A 21,743-nucleotide genomic window follows, 5' to 3' on the forward strand; every position below is an offset into this window, starting at 1 on the left:
TTAGACTTGCATGTATAGGGTGTGCTTGACTTGCTACAATTGCTAAAACTAGCCCACAACTAAAATTGGAAAAAGGCTAAGTTTTTATTTGTTCAAGTAGTCTAATCACCCTCTACACATACTTTGGATCCTAGACCTAACCCCTTGTGGCAGTGATCACGGATATACTATATATTACTACACCACTTATGATACTTATCGGACTTGGGGCTGAAGGGACGGGTGGTTCCATCCAGGTAGTGGTGGGATGGGGTTCCCAACGGCTCCCATGTGATTTATTGTGGCGAAATGACAGTGCAGTCAAAGACCACCAAGGAGAGAGGTGGGCATGGGCCCTGGTCTGTGTCCGCACTTATTTCATAATAACATGCTTAAGAAGATTTGGGTATTTGAACCAAGACTACCATCGGCATATACACACTAACCGTTGCATGGGATAATGGTTATGGGGCCGTCAACATCGTCAGTTCTTACTGAAAGTTGTGTCAGATGTCTCAGTGGAGCAGGATGATTGTTGGGGTGAGGGGCATGCATGTATACAGAGGTGGGCTTGGTCCCTAGCCAGTCACGCGACGTGCATGAGTGCTTAGGGTGATAGGCCCACGACCCCTTCACACTTAGAATGTAGACCGACGTGTTGACCTCTCTGAAGAGCTTAGTTAGGACTTCGACGTGTCGATCACTCGAGACCGGGCATTACCTAGAGCAGTGTGTTCGGTCAGAGGTAATTGAGCACATGCTCTTGGCCTGCATGTTCACGTGGCAAACCTAGCACACCATCCTGGACTTGACGCGGATACCATCACAACCACCGAGAAATGAACTTATCCTTATGGACTAATGGTTGCGAGCGAAGCAGCAGACACCTTACACGATGTGTAAAGGCCTGCAATCCATCGCCATGCTCGTTCCCTCGATGATTGGAAGCAGTGGAATGAATGTGTCTTCTACAATGCACGACCCTCGATCGATGCATTAGTGGATATGATTAAAGATGAGGCAAAATGTTAGGCACAAATAGGAGCACTGGGCCAAGAGTTGTTCTGCTCACGTCTTGGGATGCCCACTGATTGGATGCATGGCCCATGTAACACTCACCTTCTAAGAGGATTGTTCTTTCCTATCTTTTCAATGCAATGAAAACACAAATAATCTTTGCGTTTTCTTGAAAATAAATAAAGCTTTGAGGCGGAAGAAAAATGTTTATCATCACACACCGTGCGTGTGGTGGTATAGCAAATCGACTGACGTCTCATAGTCGGTGGTAAATCTACTAGGGGGGCTTTAAGAGGCTTAAGCCCCCCCTCTAGCGGCTGCCAAAATATTTATTACTACTAGTCTCAAAGTTTAATCTAGCCATTTGTTATTTCAGCGTGATATATATTTGCACTTCATAGACAACTCAACCCCTCCTATACTATATTTCTTTTCAAGATTCGCAATTGCTCAGAGTCACATAGAATATAGTCTTGTTGTATGATCTATTGAGGATTGTATGCCACTCGATTGTAACACTATTGCATTGGAATAAATTGTTTGGATCCTGAAAAGAAATAAATAGAGCTTTTGAGGCGGAAGAAAAATGTTTGTCCGTGTGTGGGTGGCGGCGGCTTGTGGGTGGTGGTGGTAGGTAGCGCTTCAACCGCTGGGCCGCATGGTGGATGTATTTGCTGGTTTAAGAGCATCTCCAATAGCCTTTGTATATTTGGCTAGAATTGCTAAAAACTAGAAATATAGCAACTTGACCCAAAAATATTGCTCCAACAACCTTTGTATAAGTGGTCCCCCATAAATTATTTTACAAAGCTTGCTATATTTGCATTCACACTTGGTATATTTGCAAAGTGGAGAGGCACTTGCTACAATTTTTAGCAGCCTAATTTTTGTGGTCCCTTACATCCCTTTGTTCCATTGATAAATGGACCCCACCGTCCCTTAGATTCCTGCTGCCCTGGCGTGGCACAGGTCTCCACGTGTCATTGAAAGATTTGCTAAATTTATAGCAATGTTGTTGGAGCAAAAAATGTTGGGTCGCTAAATCTTCTTTTTCTTGTTGCTATATTCAATTTTTAGTAAGTCACTTCATATTAACTTTACCCCCTTCATAAACAAACTTGTCCTTTTATGCATTAATGCTGGCTCCGTCGCTGATGCTACTATATTGAATCTCTACTATTAAAGCAGGATGTGTCGTCGTGATGGTTCAACCTCCGCGATGGTTAGACCTCGCAGCGATCGATCCCATCTCTCGATCCCACCTCGCAAGAAAGAAAGAAAAACATCTCGTGGATCCACCTCCCACGTCTCCCCTCTCCTTCCTTCCCCTGACACAATCGCCTCCCACGTCTCCCCTCTCCTTCCTTCCCCTGACACAATTGCGGCATCGGCGGCTGCGGCACGCTAGCCGCCGTTCCGGACGCCGCCCCCGCCCCCGCGCGCTAGCCGCCACTCGGTCGCCCGCCCCCGCTCCCACCCCCGCCCCCGCGCGCTCGCGGCCGGCCTCGAGCCGGGTGGGGCGCCGCGCCGCTACGCCCGTCAAAGCGCGCGCACCGGGAGGCCCTCGAGGCCACGCCATCGGGGATCGTCTCCGGCCTCGACCTCGGCCGCCTCATCTCCTCCCGCTCCGGCGCTAGCCGCTCGGTCCCCTGCCCCCGCCCCCGCGCGCTCGCGGCCGCTCCCGAGCCGGGCAGGGCGCCGCGCCGCTGCGCCCGTCCAAGCGCGCGCACCGGGAGGCCCTTGAGGCCGCGCCGTCGGGGATCGTCTCCAGCCTCGACCTCGGCCGCCTCATCTCCTCCCGCTCCGGCGGCTCGTTGCGCAAGGTCGCCACCAAGGCCGCCGCCGCCGGGGCTCGCGTCTTCGCCGACCTGCACGACGCCCTGCCCGACCCACTCAATTGATGGGCGACAGAAAATAAGGGGAAGATGCACCCATCCTTTTTCGGAGACAGAGGCAGTAGGTAGAGAAAATTGGCTTATTTATGCTTGCTCAAATGGGTCCAAATACTTGTGGTCTACTTATGATTCATTCAGACTTATCAGGATGGTAAGACCTCACACTAACAGTGTGGTAATCTTTGCATTGGCACACAAAATGGCCGACTCATGTTGTTCATTCTACAACATTCTGTAGTAGAAGACTAAAAATATAATTACATCATGTTCATTTTTGTCCAATTTTAATTGTCGTTTCTAATGTTATTTGCGAACTCTTGTAATAGGAAGAAAACCATACATAATATTAATAATCTCACTACATGACCTCTGACTCACGCCAATTTTGTCAGATTTAAAACCACTTCCTCTCAAAAGTCACGACGAACTTATTTTCACGTTTAGTCAAATAGAAAATACAATTGTATTCAATTATTTACTCATCTAATACGTGTGTTAATTTATCGTCATTTCACATCTGCAGGTTGAAGCCTCGGTAAGTTGAAGACATCATGTTCCGTAGGAAGCAAGCCTCTCATTTCAATTCAGATGATTCTGAGCAGCGACAAGCAAAGGTAATAATTGAAAATTTGTCACGTTTGGTTTACGCTGTAAAACTGTTACCATGCAAATCTTACATAGATCAAATGAAATTCAGCTTTGCACAAAAGCCCATAATGTAGCATTTTTAGGAGTGTGAAATGTCTGACCACATAAGCTTTTCTACATGTGCTTTGATACAAACGTATCTTGTCATTGATAGTATGATACAACATAGCCCCCTTCCATACCAGAACCTACAGGAGCTCTTTTATGAATTCTTTAGATGTTTCCAGTTCGGTCGTACCTCGTAAGCTGAGAAATATCGGTGCATACTACTTCTTGTCAAAGATAAAACCACCCTTGGTATCTGCATCTTTGGTTAAACATATATGCTATTTTCTCATGTAATAATCTTCTATGAGCAGATCAACGAACAGAGAGCTACACTTGGGCCTATGTCTGCCCGTGGCGAGAAGTATTGCAGTGAAGCATGCTTGGCTAGGTATCTCAAAGCACGCAACTGGAATGTTGACAAATCTCGGAAAATGTTGGAAAAATGTCTCAAGTGGAGGGCAGTTAGCAGGCCTGAGGATATTCGCTGGGTAAATATATATGTGCTTTCCTTCCCTGCAATGCTCAAGTGATTTCTTTCTGAGAACTTGGTCAATTAACCAAGCGTTCTTCTGATTGTTTTCATTTTTCATTCCAGCCTGATATTTCTGTGGAAGCAGAAACACGTAAAATGTACACGGCAACTTTCGCAGATAGAGAGGGGAGAGCCGTCGTTATTATGAGACCTGCAAAGCAGGTAAGAACTCGCCGTTTTTGGCAGCCTATAGTTTCGTTGTCCTTTAATTCACCCGTATATTTCTTTTAAGAATACGTCATCTCATCAAGGGCAGTTGCGGTATCTTATATATACCCTGGAGAATGCAGTTCTCAGCCTGCGTGAGGGCTCAGGGTCTAGACAAAATGGTGTGGTTGATAGACTTCACAGAATGGACACTGGCCAATGCAACCCCCATAACGACTGCCAGAGATAGTGCGAATATCCTGCAGAACCATTACCCCGAGAGGCTTTCTGTTGCGTTTTTGTTCAATCCCCCCAAAGTATTTGAGGCTTTCTTTAAGGTGTGGCCTCTGAACATCATCCCTTCATTACTCTGATTCTGTAGAGCCTTGGCCTCTAGCGTCATGTCAGGTTAATCAATCACAAAATTTATATTGTTCTGAGAATTACCATGACAAGCAAGCACTGAATCTTTCTTGGCTATCTATAAAATCTATTGCACCTGTACATGGCTTTTGAAGTGCCGAGTAACAGTGATCATGCTGATTCGTACTACATGCTTTTGGAAAGCTAGAGCATGAGAAGGCAGAACCATCAACTCAAAGTGGCGTGCAAGCATAGTAGCCAGGTAACTGGACTAGCGTCATGTCAGGTTAATCCAAGCTCATTCCGTTGGTATGCCCCATGGGTGGATTTACTTACTTTGCTGTGTACTAGAGGTGCTCAACGAAATCCACCAGTATTCTCTTGGTCTTGGAGGATACCGGAAGAGGATATGTAGATCCTAGCCGTCCCTAGGAATGTACTAGAAATTATAAATGGTGGTCCGAGTGAGGTATCATTTTTATACTTGACCTGTATGTGGATTGTGGAATATGTAATCGACTGATTGCACATAATCACTAATATAAATGCTTACAACTGCAGATTAATTAAATGTCTAGATGATTTGATGCACTATCACGTCCTATAGCTGCATGCGACTGCACCACTAGATTTCTAATGTTGTGGTCAACTTATTTCCAGTTATATTGATCTTTAAATATGAGGTCCCTTAATTATGCATGTATATTATTGTGCCTCCATTCTGTTTCCTATGTGCCTTGACTTTAAAAACATGCCTTCACTTTGTATGTCGAAGAAAATATTACCCCCCTTTGTAGGTATGATTGTGTTGCTAGGAAGCTCTTATCATGATCTGATTTTTTTTGCTCCTAAGACGTTGCCGCTTACATCGTCCTATCATTTTTTGTTTTTTGTTTCAGGTACCAATATTTTGATTCTAAAACATGCTAATTTGTGCTAAACCAAAGCAAGCAGGGGCTCAAGGCAAGGAGCAGTGCTCCTATTTCCTCATGGTTGAGGTTTGTTCAAGTTAAACTATACTCACTCCGTATCTAAATAAAAGACCTTGTAGAGATTTTACTATAGACTATATACGCAGTAAAATGAGTGAATGTATACACTATTATATGTCTATATATATACATCCGTATATAGTTTATAGTGGAATATTTAAATCTCTACTATTAAAGCAGGATGTGTCGTCGTGATGATTCAACCTCCGCGATGGTTAGACCTCGCAGCGAAAGATCCCACCTCTCGATCCCACCTCGTAAGAAAGAAAAAAAACATCTCGTGGATCCACCTCCCACGTCTTCCCTCTCCTTCCTTCCCCCGACACAATCGCCTCCCACGTCTCCCCTCTCCTTCCTTCCCCTGACACAATCGCGGCATCGGCGGCTGCGACGCGCTAGCCGCTATTCCCGACGCCACCCCCGCCCCCGCGCGCTAGCCGCCGCTCGGTCGCCCACCCCCGCTCCCGCCCCCGCCCCCGCGCACTTGCGGTCGGCGCCGAGCCGGGCGGGGAGCCGCGCCGCTGCGCCCGTCCAAGCGCGTGCACCGGGAGGCCCTCGAGGCCGCGCCATCGGGGATCGTCTCCGGCCTCGACCTCGGCCCCCTCATCTCCTCCCGCTCCGGCGCTGGCCGCTCGGTCCCCTGCCCCCGCCCCCGCGCGCTCGCGGCCGCTCCTGAGCCGGGCAGGGCGCCGCGCCGCTGCGCCCGTCCAAGCGCGCGAACCGGGAGGCCCTCGAGGCCGCGCCGTCGGGGATTGTCTCCAGCCTCGACCTCGGCCGCCTCATCTCCTCCCGCTCCGGCGGCTCGTTACGCAAGGTCACCGCCGAGGCCGCCGCCGCCGGGGCTCGCGTCTTCGCCGACCTGCACGATGCCCTGCCCGACCCGCTCAATTGATGGGCGACAGAAAATAAGGGGAAGATGCACCCATCCTTTTTCGGAGACAGAGGCAGTAGGTAGAGCAAATTGGCTTATTTATGCTTGCTCAAATGGGTCCAAATACTTGTGGTCTACTTGTGATTCATTCAGACTTATCAGGATGGTAAGACCTCACACTAACAGTGTGGTAATCTTTGCATTGGCACACAAAATGGCCGACTCATGTTGTTCATTCTACAACATTCTGTAGTAGAAGACTAAAAATATAATTACATCATGTTCATTTTTGTCCAATTTTAATTGTCGTTTCTAATGTTATTTGCGAACTCTTGTAATAGGAAGAAAACCAGACATAATATTAATAATCTCACTACATGACCTCTGACTCACGCCAATTTTGTCAGATTTAAAACCACTTCCTCTCAAAAGTCACGACGAACTTATTTTCACGTTTAGTCAAATAGAAAATACAATTGTATTCAATTATTTACTCATCTAATATGTGTGTTAATTTATCGTCATTTCACATCTGCAGGTTGAAGCCTCGGTAAGTTGAAGACATCATGTTCCGTAGGAAGTAGGCCTCTCATTTCAATTCAGATGATTCTGAGCAGCGACAAGCAAAGGTAATAATTGAAAATTTGTCACGTTTGGTTTACGCTGTAAAACTGTTACCATGCAAATCCTATATAGATCAAATGAAATTCAGCTTTGCACAAAAGCCCATAATGTAGCATTTTTAGGAGTGTGAAATGTCTGACCACATAAGCTTTTCTACATGTGCTTTGATACAAACGTATCTTGTCATTGATAGTATGATACAACATAGCCCCCTTCCATACCAGAACCTACAGGAGCTCTTTTATGAATTCTTTAGATGTTTCCAGTTCGGTCGTACCTCGTAAGCTGAGAAATATCGGTGCATGCTACTTCTTGTCAAAGAGAAAACCACCCTTGGTATCTGCATCTTTGGTTAAACATATATGCTATTTTCTCATGTAACATTCTTCTGTGAGCAGATCAACGAACTGAGAGCTACACTTGGGCCTATGTCTGCCCGTGGCGAGAAGTATTGCAGTGAAGCATGCTTGGCTAGGTATCTCAAAGCACGCAACTGGAATGTTGACAAATCTCGGAAAATGTTGGAAAAATGTCTCAAGTGGAGGGAAGTTAGCAGGCCTGAGGATATTCGCTAGGTAAATATATATGTGCTTTCCTTCCCTGCAATGCTCAAGTGATTTATTTCTCAGAGCTTGGTCAAGTAACCAAGCGTTCTTCTGATTGTTTTCATTTTTCATTCCAGCCTGATGTTTCTGTGGAAGCAGAAACAGGTAAAATGTACAGGGCAACTTTCGCAGATAGAGAGGGGAGAGCCGTCGTTATTATGAGACCTGCAAAGCAGGTAAGAACTCGACGTTTTTGGCGGCCTATAGTTTCGTTATCCTTTAATTCACCCGTATAATTTTTTTTAAGAATACGTCATCTCATCAGGGGCAGTTGCGGTATCTTATATATACCCTGGAGAATGCAGTTCTCAGCCTGCGTGAGGGCTCAGGGTCTAGACAAAATGGTGTGGTTGATAGACTTCACAGGATGGACACTGGCCAATGCAACCCCCATAAAGACTGCCAGAGACAGTGCGAATATCGTGCAGAACCATTACCCCGAGAGGCTTTCTGTTGCGTTTTTATTCAATCCCCCCAAAGTATTTGAGGCTTTCTTTAAGGTGTGGCCTCTGAACATCATCCCTTCATTACTCTGGTTCTGTAGAGCCTTGGCCTCTAGCGTCATGTCAGGTTAATCAATCACAAAATTTATGTTGTTCTGAGAATTACCATGACAAGCAAGCATTGAATCTTTCTTGGCTATCTATAAAATCTATTGCAGCTGTACATGGCTTCTGATGTGCCGAGTAACGGTGATCATGCTGATTCATACTACATGCTTTTGGAAAGCTAGAGCATGAGAAGGCAGAACCATCAACTCAAAGTGGCGTGCAAGCATAGTAGCCAGGTAACTGGACTAGCGTCATGTCAGGTTAATCCAAGCTCATTCCGTTGGTATGCCCCATGGGTGGATTTACTTACTTTGCTGTGTACTGGAGGTGTTCAACGAAATCCACCAGTATTCTCTTGGTCTTGGAGGATACCGGAAGAGGATATGTAGATCCTAGCCGTCCCTAGGAATGTACTAGAAATTATAAATGGTGGTCCGAGTGAGGTATCATTTTTATACTTGACCTGTATGTGGATTGTGGAATATGTAATCGACTGATTGCACATAATCACTAATATAAATGCTTACAACTGTAGATTAATTAAATGCCTAGATGATTTGATGCACTATCACGTCCGATAGCTGCATGCGAGTGCACCACTAGATTTCTAGTGTTGTGGTCAACTTATTTCCAGTTATATTGATCTTTAAATATGAGGTCCCTTAATTATGCATGTATATTATTGTGCCTCCATTCTGTTTCCTATGTGCCTTGACTTTAAAAACATGCCTTCAGTTTGTATGTCGAAGAAAATATTACTCCCCCCCCTTTGTAGGTATGATTGTGTTGCTAGGAAGCTCTTATCATGATCTGATTTTTTTTGCTCCTAAGACGTTGCCGCTTACATCGTCCTATCATTTTTTGTTTTTTGTTTCAGGTACCAATATTTTGATCCTAAAACATGCTAATTTGTGCTAAACCAAAGCAAGCAGGCGCTCAAGGCAAGGAGCAGTGCTCCTATTTCCTCATGGTTGAGGTTTGTTCAAGTTAAACTATACTCCCTCCGTATCTAAATAAAAGACCTTGTAGAGATTTTACTATAGACTATATACGTAGTAAAATGAGTGAATTTATACACTATTATATATCTATATATATACATCCGTATATAGTTTATAGTGGAATATTTAAAATGTCTTATATTTAGGAACGGAGGGAGTATATGATGATTCCCATCTCTTGCGCATGTACTCCCTCCGGTCCTTTTTAGTCTGCATATTAGCTTTGTTCGAAGTCAAAGTATCTCTACTTTGACCAAATTTATAGAAACATGTATCAATATTCACAATGTCAAATAAATATTGTTAGATTCATTATGAAAGATAGTTTCATGATATGTATATTTGGTATTGTTGATGTTGATATTTTTTAATATATATCTGGTCAAACTTTATAAAGTTTGACTTGACCTAAATCTAATATGCGGAGTAAAAAGGACCGGAGGGAGTATCATTGAGTGCGCCATCTTTTGATCTGTTATCACGCACAAACGATTCATGCCACATCGGTCAGTTACTAGGATTTCACCCCCCTAATGTCTGATTGGTCGATTTAGTTCCATGTGTGCTGCTAATTTGTCTGTTAATTTTTCATTGTTAAGATGTCGCGGCTGAAATTCTAGCTGTTAAATATTTATCTGCAGTTTGCAGTTACTCTCAGGGTGTAATCTAAGTTTTACTTATGTGGTTTTCATATATTAGTAGCAAATACTCATGTCCACTTTCATTATTTTCCAATTATTTTTTTAGTAGTTTTTCAGTTTTGATTTGTCTAGGCAACAATTGACATCATCAAGTATGTAAGTTGTGTGATTGAATCAAGTTGCATAAGTAAATCCTAATTTCCACCATCTATTTTTCATCTAAATTGCTGCTATTGACATCTATAGGTAAGCATATGCTCGCATTAAAGCCGCCATCGGCATCTACCAGTAAGCATACACAAAATAAATTTTCATGGTGGTCCTCCCATTGGAACATATGCTCACATTTTCCTCCTTCTGAACTATCCAGATCACATGGCGCATGGAGAAGTATGTGATTCAAAACTACAACAACCGAATAAAGAGGTGAGTTAATTTGCATTGTGACTTCAACAACCATAGTAATCCAGTAGTATCTGCATGTTCTTAGAGATTCTAGGTTTGCCTTTTCACTATAAGTTATCACACAATCTTCCTATTTATTTTTACAAGAATACAAGAATCTTGTAAACGAAAAAACCAGGCTTTAACAAGGGTGACAGCCGGTGGGTCACTTCCAATACGGTGGTCTTCCGACGCGGTGGCTACACTCGAGCAGAGGAGTGGCAGTGGAAGCGCCAAACTGGCGGTGCCTGACCAGCCACTTCACGCTCTTCCTGAACCATGGAGCTAGCGGTCATCCTCTGCTCTCAGGTACGTTTTCCAATCTTTCTGCAAATTAGACGTGCACTTTGCCGAGTAAAACATATTTTACTGTCAGAACTGGAACAAACACACACATCTATTATCTGATTCGCTGCTGATACTAAGTTATGAACTATCATGTTCATTAGTGCAGAGTGCGGACACGTTCTTTTGGCACACAAAATAGTCCTCCCAACACCACATCATGTCTATTAATTGTGACTTCTGCAGCATGCGACATGTTTTTATTGAAACTACATCACATTGTTTGTGCCTTTGCATTGCCCTTACTGCTGCACCATGAACCCCCAGGTTCTTCTCTCCCATGGCAGGGGCCAACGAGTGGCAACAGATGGTGGGACAATGGATGGTGACGCAACGGACAACAGGAGATCCGCCGGTGGCAATGGACGGGAGTAGACGGTGGCAATGGATTAGATTTTGTATATAATAGTTGTATATGATTTTATTTTTCTGTAACAAAATTGTTTGAGTGTTCTGCTATGTCTGGCAAAGGGTGTTTCACTGGGCAAGAGTTGTAACCTTTAAAGTTTGGTGGTTGCTTAATTGTTAATATATAATACTTTTAGTTGATTCTTTTTTTGTCCTTATTAGGGTTGTTCTTGCGAGAAGCTTATTCGATCAAGGTGTAAGATCTATGACATTTGCCTTTCTAGAAATTGGATTTCGATGCATGGTTATGCAAAATATAGGTTTTTATTTGCTTACTTGTGTTGCCCACCACATCTTGGTTTATGCATAGTTTTTGCTGCTTGCATGTGACGGCCAGAGCAGCAGGTGGGTTCTATTTTTTCTCTACATTCAGTTGAATTTTCTTCTGTTGTATTCTGTATTACCCAGTATAGTTGTTCACGAAACTAAGATGCAATATCATGTTTGCTTTCATACAGGTTTGTTATCCAGATATCTGCTGTAGGTTGAAAACGTACACATGCCTCTCCTTCTCCCCTCCTATACCCTAAACCCTAAATAACCTTGATAATGCCACTCCTTTAATTTAATATTCAAATTACTTTCTCTAAAATTTGCATGAACAAACTTGAATATAAACCGACCTTCTACTGAAGAATGATGTGTGGGCTTTGGTGAAGTCCATGAAAGCGAAGTGTGGTGGAATTAAGTTGCTTATGTAGTGTCAGAATTCTACCGTTCTATTTTGAAAATAAAAATTGAAATAAGATTCAGAAAAAATATATTAAAACAGTGGTCACATTCCCTTTCTGATGGTAGTAATTGAGGATTCCATAAATAGGGATAGCTAAAGTGCTTCAGTAATGACAACACTAGGCGAAAAAACTAAGTTGTTGACAACAGACCTATACACTTGTCCCTAGCGACAATACGGGTTTACTTTTGTCGTAGCATCATAGGCGGGAGCTCATCATGTTAAAGTGAAACTATATTGTGTGAAGTAGAGCGATAGGAGCAGATCTTGAGCAAAAGGAGTGGATCGAGATTAAACCCACGTAAGGACATCAACATCGCATTATTTTGTTGTCCGGTGACAACGTATCTGCATTTAACTAGTATGCTCTAAGAGTTGAACATCCATCTCCCTCGATCATCAGTCTCTGCCGCGCGCTACGCGGCCGTATAAATAGTTAGGGGGCGTTTTCTTTAAAAAGCCAGGCCCGAAACGTCGGTACGTATTTCTTAGATCTCGGAGGAGGAGGAGGAGGACGGGAGCAATCGTAGCTAGCGCCACCCCGCTTCCTTTCTTTATTTAGCCAGCTTCGCCTCCGCATTTCCCTGCCACCTCCATCCCCCTCATCTATCCATCCTTCGAGCCCGCCGTCCCACCGGGATCGTTCCAAGGTATGTATCTCTCCTCTCGTCGATTCTCGGGCTTCTAAGGTTTAGTTTCCTTGTGATTTGATCCCACTAGTCTGTGTGGCTCCGCCGGGCGTATCGTATTTTGGGTGGGATTGAAGGTCCCCACCATTGTGTCATTACGTTTCGGGGTTGGGAGGGATTTTGGTTTGTTCCATCCACCGATCGTCAGGAATGTGGGTTAAATGCGAGCGGTCGGCCGACGTCTGATATAGGTCAGTTGTTGTCGATGAATCGGTTGGCCGATCGGACATTGATCAACTGCGCTAGACATTTCAATGCGATTCCCACACATGGTCGTTGGTTCTGCGTATGCATGCCTAGGTTCAGGTTTCATGTTCTCATCAGACTTGCAGTTTTGGTCGGAGCAAGAAATCCTACAATCCCTGCCTCCTGATTTATCATGGCTGCTCTTCTCTTATTTGCCACAGTATCGATTCCTTTCTCCCAGCTGCTAACTTATCCTGTTGACTTGATTATGGGTTCGAATCATACTAATTTCATTCATATCCATGTCAATCCAGGAAATATAGTAACTATACTTCTCCCAGCTGCTAACTGTTTCTCTGGTTCCTTTCACAGTATACAAGTAACAGGTCTTGTGTGGTGGAGTCTCCTTTAAGGTTGCTTCTAAATGTCAAGTGCAAAACAGGTCCTTGATCCTGCATTTCAAGGAGCTGGCCAAAAACCGTATCCTTTTCATTTCTTCAACTAGGCACTATTGGTTTGCTTTCGCCCAATACTCCCCTTGTCTCTTTATGTTGCATGCCCCTTAACAACCCTACAGTGGGACAGAAATATGGCGGATTGAAGATTTTAAACCAGTTCCTTTGCCAAAGTCAGATTATGGTAAATTCTACTGTGGAGATTCATACATAGTTCTGCAGGTGATTGTTTCATCTTTCCGAGGAATCTTTCTGAATTCCTATTTCTTCTCACCAAGAATACCCTTTTTAATCGATACTACTGTTTTTCATCTTTCTGCTAGACGACTTGTAACAGGGGTGGTGCTTACCTCTTTGACATTCACTTCTGGATTGGGAAAGATTCTAGTCAAGTACATCTTCTATAGTACCACGACTTTCTCTATACCGACCAGAATGGCATTTCCCTCTAGCTCAGTCCTCATCCTCACTTGATATCTTGTCATCCAGGATGAAGCTGGCACTTCAGCAATCAAGACGGTTGAACTTGATAGCATGCTTGGGGGTCGTGCAGTCCAGCACAGGGAACCCCAAGGTTACGAATCTGATAAGTTCATATCATACTTCAAGCCATGCATTATACCCATGGAGGGAGGTTTTGCTTCTGGGTTTAGAAAGCCAGAGGAGGAAAAATTTGAAACGCGGCTGTATATTTGCAAAGGAAAGAGAGCTATCAGAGTCAAAGAGGTGTAATACATTTCATTTCATCTCCTTTCCTTTCCTTTAAAAAATACACTACATATGAAAAACTAATCCTCCAGTGTCTTGTTTATTCAGGTTCCATTTGCTCGTTCCTCATTAAACCACGACGATGTCTTTATCTTGGATACTGAAAAGAAAATATATCAATTCAATGGTGCTAACTCCAATATTCAAGAAAGAGCCAAAGCACTGGAAGTGATCCAACATTTAAAGGACAAGTACCATGAAGGAGTGTGTGATGTTGCAATTGTTGGTGAGACGCCCAACATTTTAACTAAATACTTGTGACATAGTGAGGCAAGTAAACACGTTTACTTATAGTTGCTTTTTATAATAGATGATGGAAAATTGCAAGCAGAATCAGATTCAGGTGAATTCTGGGTCGTTTTTGGTGGTTTTGCACCAATAGGGAAGAAAGCTCCATGTGATGATGATGTTATTCTTGAAACTACACCAACAAAGCTTTACAGGTACCTGTACAAGGATTTTGTTATGAAAAAATTGTAAAAGGATTGCAACTGATCAAATTAACCAACAATTGGATACTCATCAATTTTGAACTTGTGCAATGTTTTAGTGAATTACATATCTGTACCAACAAAAGGCAGTTACACCTATTGGAGAGTCAGAAGTGGGGGCTGTGAGATGTGAGTCAGTAGGTTGAGAAGATGGAGACTTCGTACCTCTCTTCATAAAATAGAAACTTCACATATAGAAGTTTATGGTTAAAGAGTGTAGACATTGAAATAGATCAACTCTATGCTGAAACTAAAATCCTTTGGACGATGTTCGGATATCTCTCACTACCATCTCTTAGATTAGCCTGCTCCTTTTATAGGTTTCTGCAGTTTCCTGTTAGTCAAATCTACTGAATGGACAGCAGACTTCTAGTTGACCTGTAAAGTTTATTACTCCCTCCGTCCCATCATATAAGATGTTATTACAACTAATATGCGTGTATATCGGTTGTAATAACATCTTCTATTATGGGACGGAGGGAGTACTATATATTAGGTCTGCTTGCCCCATTGTATGGTAGATTTATTTTACAAGTTTTCAGTGTCTCAACTTTTTATTCATTCCTTGAACTGTCTTCACACATGTCACCTGTTATGTTTGCAGTGTCAATAATGGTAAACTGACGTTAGAAGATACCGTTTTGACAAAATCAATTCTTGAGAACACTAAATGCTTTCTACTTGACTGCGGGTCCGAGTTATATGTATGGGTTGGCCGGGTAACACAAGTGGATGATAGGAAAGCTGCAAGTGTGGCAGTGGAGGTAAACCCACAGGATATCCTTTTGAGCATGTTATCTTGTTCAAATAAGTCATCCTAGCTATATTTTTGATTTTCAGGAATTCATTGTTAAGCAAAATAGGCCAAAGACAACAAGAGTGACTCAAGTAATTCAAGGTTATGAGGACCATACGTTCAAGTCCAAATTTGATTCGTGGCCTGTAAGTAATGCGGCAGGAGCCAGTGCGGAGGATGGCCGAGGAAAAGTTGCAGGTAGTTTCTTTATTTTTTATTGTACTTTGGTATATTAAAAAGTTCCTCTTTTGATTGGTGTTGATAATACTTTGTTTTCCTCTAGCGATGTTGAAGAAAAAAGGTGATGTCAAGGGAGCCTCCAAAAACAGCCCCACAGTAAATGAGGAAGTTCCTCCTTTGCTAGAAGTCGGGGGAAAGCTTGAGGTTTTGCTTATCATGCATCATAATTTACAAGTTCTTTTAATAACCACAATTGGAAACAGGAAGGTGCCATAAAAAAGTTATGCACATATTTCAGGTATGGTGTGTTGATGGCAGTGCTAAGACTGCTCTTCCGAAGGAAGATCTTGGAAAATTTCATAGCGGGGATTGTTATATTGTTCTCTATACATATCATTCGGGTGATAAAAGAGAAGAATTCTATCTAACTTGCTGGATTGGGAAGAATAGTATACTGGTAATTGGGTTTTCACCGTTCTCAAATGTTTTAAATATAGTACCTTACTATTGGTTATATTTTCTTTCTCGTCTTTTTATGAAATCACCCCACATTTTTGTGCCTTTTCTTACTTTGCATGTGATCACCACATCATTGTGATGGTAAATTCGAGTTTATGTATTGCACGTTTTCTTCTTGACCTTTCTGTTATTTTCAATGAATTCTTGTTCTTCTCAGCACAATTAGATATTGTTATGTCATGTTTGTTAGTAATCCCTATCCCACTACAAAACTGTGAACTTACTCTTTCATTTATTTGTAACAGGAAGATCAGCATATGGCTCTTCAAATAACTAATACGATTTGGAATTCAATGAAAGCAAGACCTGTTCTGGTAGTGTATTTATGTCGTGACAATTTGCACAATATATCCAGAAAGGAGTTTGACATGTGTTGTGTTTGGTATTGCAGGGTCGTATATATCAAGGGAAGGAGCCTCCACAGTTTATTGCTCTTTTCCAGCCCATGGTTATTCTTAAGGTATGGTCTCTACTTCCTACCTTACTCAAGTAATGTATAATGATTGGGTTCATAATAAGTGCTATCCTGTGAGGAGCAAACTATGGACCAATCGTTCTAAAAAAACTCTGGATTGATTTGCATAGCTGAAGATATTTACATTGTCAAGTATCAGCTAAGTTTATTACTAAAATCATGCAGGGTGGAATCAGCTGCGGATACAAGAATTCTGTACAAGAGAAGGGCTTGCCAGATGAAACATATCCTGGCACCGGTGTCGCTCTTGTTAGAATTGATGGAACGCCAATTCATAACAATAAAACACTTCAAGTTGATGCGGTATGGTCTACTTCTACCTGTCCTTCTTTGATTCAAAGTGACAATATTTCTTGAAAGTGTGAAACTGTATTTAACGCTTATTTTTATGTTGTAAGATGACATACCATAATAATGACTAAGAATTTAGTTAGCTTCTGAGATTCGTTTTGCTCAAATGCAGTTTCATGATGTGGCATAAATGATTCATAATAGAGTGTCATAATGGTAAACAGTGAAAAAGTCATAGTACGGTGGTTTACCATGCTGTTAGGAAGCAATGCTGTGAAGTAAATATTGATTGAGCATCCATCATTTGGAAATTTGTGCGTTAAAATTTTGGCAAGTGCTAGGCGCCGGCGCACCGGCGCCAGCTTTCGGTTGGTCCCTCCTGCATCGTTCGATTGGAGTGGTTGTAACCATTGGATCTGCTCTGCTCGTCTTGTGCAAAACAGACACACCTAACGACGCACGCATAGAAGAAGTCAACGGCGAGATCCGAGGCGGCCACAGCTAACCAACTTTCGTCCATGGTGGACTCCGCGCTTGCCGCTGCCGGCGCTCACAGCACCGCCGTCTCCGGCGAGACCCTTGCGGCTCGCCGCGCTGCACTTTGCCGTCTTCCAGCACAGCGGCACTGGATTGCAGCTCGCCCTCCCCCCTTCCTTCACGTCTCTCTGCTGTTGCAGCATCCCTAGTTGCCGCCATTGTAGTATTGCCGTGCTGCCTGCCTGCAGCCCACGGCATCGCCGCTCGCACCGTCGGCAAGTGCAGAGCTGAAACTTTTTACCCAAAGCCGGTTGAAGCTTTTTCAACTGCTGTTTGAAACTTTTACCATCGGTGAAGCTCCCCTCCCGAAGCCGGTTGAAGCTTTTTCTATGCCGCTTGAAGCTTTTCTCACCGCCGGTTGAAGCTTTTTCTATGCCAGTTGGAGCTTTTCTCACCGCCGATTGAAGCTTTTCTCACCGCCGGTTGAAGCTTTTCCTATGTCGCTTGAAGCTTTTTGTATGCCTGTTGAAGCTTTTTTTTTTTCACGGCTGAAGCTTTTCCATGGGGGGCTGAAGATTTTCTACCATGCCTGTTGAAGCTTTTTCCGTGACCGGTTGTAACGTTTCCTAGGCTGGTCGAAGCATTTTTCCATGTCCGGTTGAAGCATAGGTGCCCGTCTCTCTTGATTGTAGCATCCATGGCTGCTGGTTGTAGCATTCATGGCTGCTGTTTCCAGCATCAGCAGACCCCGGTCCAGCAGCACGGGCCGCCCCCGGTTGCAGTAGCTGCCTGAATCTGGTTGCAACTTCCCACCGCAGGCCCTGGCGCTCGTCTCGTCCCCCATGGCGCGTCGCGGGTTCTACCATGATGCGTGAGCTTGCAACACATCCCTGTGTGGGAGAGAGAAAAAAAGAATGAGTGGAAAAAGAGAACCGGAGGAGAAGATGCGTTCTGTCGCGAGAGAAAGAAAAAAAGAAAAGAAAACGGTTCGCGGCGGGCCCAGATGATTAGTCACATGAGGCGCACGGTCACAGGATGGACGCGATCTAGCGCACAACGCGCGTCCGGCCGAGACTGCCGGCTATAAACGTTTCACTAAAATTTTGGTAAGTTTTTGTACATGATCATCGTGGCTTACGTGCCATTTTATAGCTAATGTGATTGCCTATGGAAAAATGGATTTTATTTTCTACTATTTGAAACAGTTAATAGAGAAAACCAGTGGAAAAAACAGAGATGGGAGGGCAAAAAAAAAAAAACTGGGAGGAGGGAGGGCTGAACGTACGTGGCGGTTTGGACGAAGGAAAGAAGAGCTAAACGTGAACCTTATGTTCTTTTTAAGTGGTGGAGATAGAGATAGGACTGATTTTTCCGATAATAAAATCCACATTCTTCTTGTTCTTCAGAATGACCTTTTAGCATACTGGGTTCATTAAAAACTTACAAACATCCAGCGTCATTCTCGTTTACATATTTTCCACTAACCTTAGGTAGTACGAAACAAACGTTTGCTTCTTTTAATTAAGTTGTCAGTAACAATTTTGTAGGTGTCAACATCCTTGAGTTCTACAAACTGTTTTGTCCTGCAATCTGGAAATTCAGTGTTTATATGGATTGGCAACACAAGTTCTTATGAACAACAACAGTGGGCTGCAAAAGTTGCTGAGTTCTTGAAGGTATGAGAAAAAGATACCACCTTCGTTCTTCCCCTTCTATCTTTTCTAGTGACTGCAATTTCGTGTTTAAGAAAAGATAAACTGTGCTCCTATTGAGAACTTGTGAATCTGTGAAAGTGAAGCTCATGTTACATTTTCTTGTTCCTTGTCATGCAATAACTTTCTAGGCATTAGATCAAATGAGATGACATCTGTTGAGTTGTATATGTGTTTGTGTGTGCCCATAAGTCCCATATACCCTTGAATGTACAGAAGGTGAGGACTGCAGAACGATTGATATTTCCATGAATTTCCAGTTACTTATTGCTGACTATGATTATCTTATGTGTTCCAAACCACAGCCTGGCGTTGCTGTCAAGCATTGCAAGGAGGGAACCGAGAGCTCTTCTTTCTGGTCTGCTCTTGGTGGAAAACAGAATTACTCAAATATAAATGCCACACAGGATGTTGTTAGAGAACCCCATCTGTACACATTCTCATTTAGGAATGGTCAGTTCGATTCTGAACTTAAATCCATATTATTTTTTATCTTGTTGCTGCTACTTTTGGAGTTTATATTGTACAAGTACCCTAATCATCTTCTGGTGTGTTGTTTTCATTGTTCATGTTCCGCCACTTATCAGGCAAGCTGGAGGTTTGTCATTCATTCTTTGAACTGTAAATTTTGTATGCTCCAGCACTTCAGGATTGCAAATTTTGAAAAAGCTTCTTTATCTGTAGGTAACTGAAGTTTACAATTTTTCACAAGATGATTTGTTGACCGAAGATGTGATGGTACTTGACACACACGCCGAAGTCTTTGTTTGGATGGGTCAGTGTGTGGACACAAAAGAGAAACAAATGGCATTTGAAATTGGCGAGGTATGATATGAAATATTATCTTTGTTGTTTTCATCTGTATTAGTACCGTTCAACATAGATAAATAACCACTTTTATGCAGAAATACATAGAGCATGCGTTGACCTTCGAAGGTCTTGCACCTGACGTGCCTCTCTATAAAGTCAGTGAAGGGAATGAACCTTGCTTCTTTAGGACATACTTCTCCTGGGATAGCACCAGATCTCTGGTATGCTAGGAGCTCCTGGTAATGAACCTGCTGTCAACATTGTTTTAGGATGTTTTATAATAAACTTCATCCTTGAAACAGATCCATGGGAATTCATTTCAGAAGAAACTTTCACTTCTTTTTGGAATGCGTTCAGAGGTAAGTTGCATTTTTTTTCTTCTCTTCAAGTCAATTTCAGTTTATGGAAAAGATACTTGGAAATGTAAAGCCAATTTCAGTTTGGTAAAGTAGTTAATAATTGCTTGCAGAGTGGGCCTAAGGGCTCAGGTGATGGTGGACCAACTCAAAGGGCATCAGCACTGGCAGCACTTTCATCCGCTTTTAATCCATCTTCCCAAGATAAACAGGTAATTTAAGTATTTCTTAGCAAATTATTACTAAATAATTAAAATGCACATCTCACAAGTCAACTAATGTTGTGGTCTTGTTTAGTCTACTGATAGGCCTCAAAGCTCTGGTGATGGTGGACCTACTCAGCGTGCTTCAGCATTGGCTGCATTATCATCTTCACTCAATACGTCAGGTTCACAATCTCGTCCAGGTCAAGGTTCTCAGAGAGCAGCTGCTGTTGCAGCATTATCTAATTCAGTGTCTTCTCAAAGTCCCCGCAATGGTAGGCCGGGATTTGTGTTTACGTTCTTGTTTCTTCTTCATCTTGATTGATACCAAATATTGACAACTTGAGCTGATTAACAGATGCAGAGGGTGAAGCAGCAGAATTTGATATGGTGGATGAGGCGGAGCGAACTGAGCCTGACGTATCACGGGAAGAGACTGCCAACGAGAATGGTGGTGAAACAATCTTCAGCTATGACCGTCTGATATCAAAGTCTACCGACCCTGTCCGTGGGATAGATTACAAGCGCAGGGAGGTTTGTCATTTCCATTGCCTTTTTTCCGGCCATAGAAATCTATCTAATCTGTCGGGTTTCAAATCAGAGGCTTATTCCATTATGCTTTTGCAGACATATTTGTCGGACACTGAATTCCAGACTGTATTTGGTATGAACAAGGAGGAGTTCTACCAGCAGCCAAGGTGGAAGCAAGAATTGCAGAAAAGAAAAGCGGATCTTTTCTGAAGCACAAATTCCTAGTTTTCTCTTCCATGATTGGTACCACAAGCCCAAGCCCAGCAGTCTTCATGTTCCAGACGCGAGACTACCTGCTGGTTTATCTGCTCATTTGATTTCCCCAAGTTTTATAGGCTGCAGTATTATTATTTGTATATTATAATTCCTACATGATCTGCGTTACGCAACTCCAAGGATCGTTCCTACATCAATTGCTCTCGTGGTTATTCTTCGTTGATGCACATGTACACCATTGCCATGCTCAAATTTGTATCAGTTCTTGGCGTCGTTTCTCATGGTCACTCTATGTTGCTACTGAGATGTATGATACTCCTACTATTTCATATCCAGACTTCTGCTTTTACTTTTATTTTCTTTTGACAAAAAATACTTCTGCCTTCTTAGGGCCTGTTTAAGACTACTCTACTTCATAAAATTCAGTTCCGGTCCATCAAATTCACTTTGGATCGGTTTCATACAGAAGTCGTAACTCTTTTAAAGAGAGTGTTTGGCTTCCATCTAGCTCCAGCTTCAAGAACGAGAAATTTGGTGGAAAGGATATATCTGATTGGATGAGTGGGGAGAAACGAAAAGGATATATCTGATTGGATGAGTGGGGAGAAACGAAGGGGTATCCATTTATTGATGGCAATGGTGGGTAATTTTCTGCCAACTCCAGTTTCCATATTTTTTTGGAGCACCTCCTAAAGAGCTTCACAAAAAACATGAAGTTGTACCCCAGATTTTAATTTTTTTGCG

The 21,743-nt window shown here is 42.8% G+C and overlaps 1 protein-coding gene and 2 pseudogenes across 1 annotated transcript; all 3 read left to right on the top strand.

Moving 5' to 3' along the window:
- The first annotated feature begins 3,442 nt into the window (after positions 1-3,442).
- On the top strand, positions 3,443-5,559 carry LOC123450551 (annotated as a pseudogene).
- Positions 5,560-7,058: 1,499 nt separating this feature from the next.
- LOC123450553 lies at positions 7,059-8,454 on the top strand (annotated as a pseudogene).
- A 3,842-nt stretch (positions 8,455-12,296) lies between these two features.
- On the top strand, positions 12,297-21,354 carry LOC123448689 (villin-2-like). The gene is made up of 24 exons (XM_045125657.1): positions 12,297-12,494; positions 13,092-13,199; positions 13,297-13,396; positions 13,498-13,566; positions 13,664-13,900; positions 13,991-14,168; positions 14,253-14,385; positions 15,038-15,197; positions 15,274-15,427; positions 15,513-15,613; positions 15,708-15,866; positions 16,174-16,242; positions 16,320-16,388; positions 16,569-16,706; positions 18,719-18,847; positions 19,189-19,336; positions 19,471-19,481; positions 19,568-19,708; positions 19,789-19,914; positions 19,996-20,052; positions 20,163-20,261; positions 20,347-20,527; positions 20,611-20,786; positions 20,880-21,354. The coding sequence occupies exons 2-24, from the start codon at positions 13,144-13,146 to the stop codon at positions 20,991-20,993; spliced, it is 2,805 nt and encodes a 934-aa protein (XP_044981592.1). The 5' UTR covers positions 12,297-12,494; positions 13,092-13,143; the 3' UTR covers positions 20,994-21,354.
- The last annotated feature ends 389 nt before the right edge of the window (positions 21,355-21,743 follow it).

This window comes from Hordeum vulgare, chromosome 4H, assembly GCF_904849725.1.
Source record: "Hordeum vulgare subsp. vulgare chromosome 4H, MorexV3_pseudomolecules_assembly, whole genome shotgun sequence".
Taxonomy (NCBI): Eukaryota; Viridiplantae; Streptophyta; class Magnoliopsida; order Poales; family Poaceae; genus Hordeum; species Hordeum vulgare.

Coding starts and splice junctions, on each gene's coding strand:
- LOC123448689 (XM_045125657.1), top strand. CDS start 13,144: ATGTCAAGTGCAAAACAGGTCCTTGATCCTGCATTTCAAGGAGCTGGC. Junction 15,614..15,707: donor AAGTCGGGGGAAAGCTTGAG/GTTTTGCTTATC, acceptor CACATATTTCAG/GTATGGTGTGTTGATGGCAG. Junction 20,053..20,162: donor TTTTTGGAATGCGTTCAGAG/GTAAGTTGCATT, acceptor AATTGCTTGCAG/AGTGGGCCTAAGGGCTCAGG.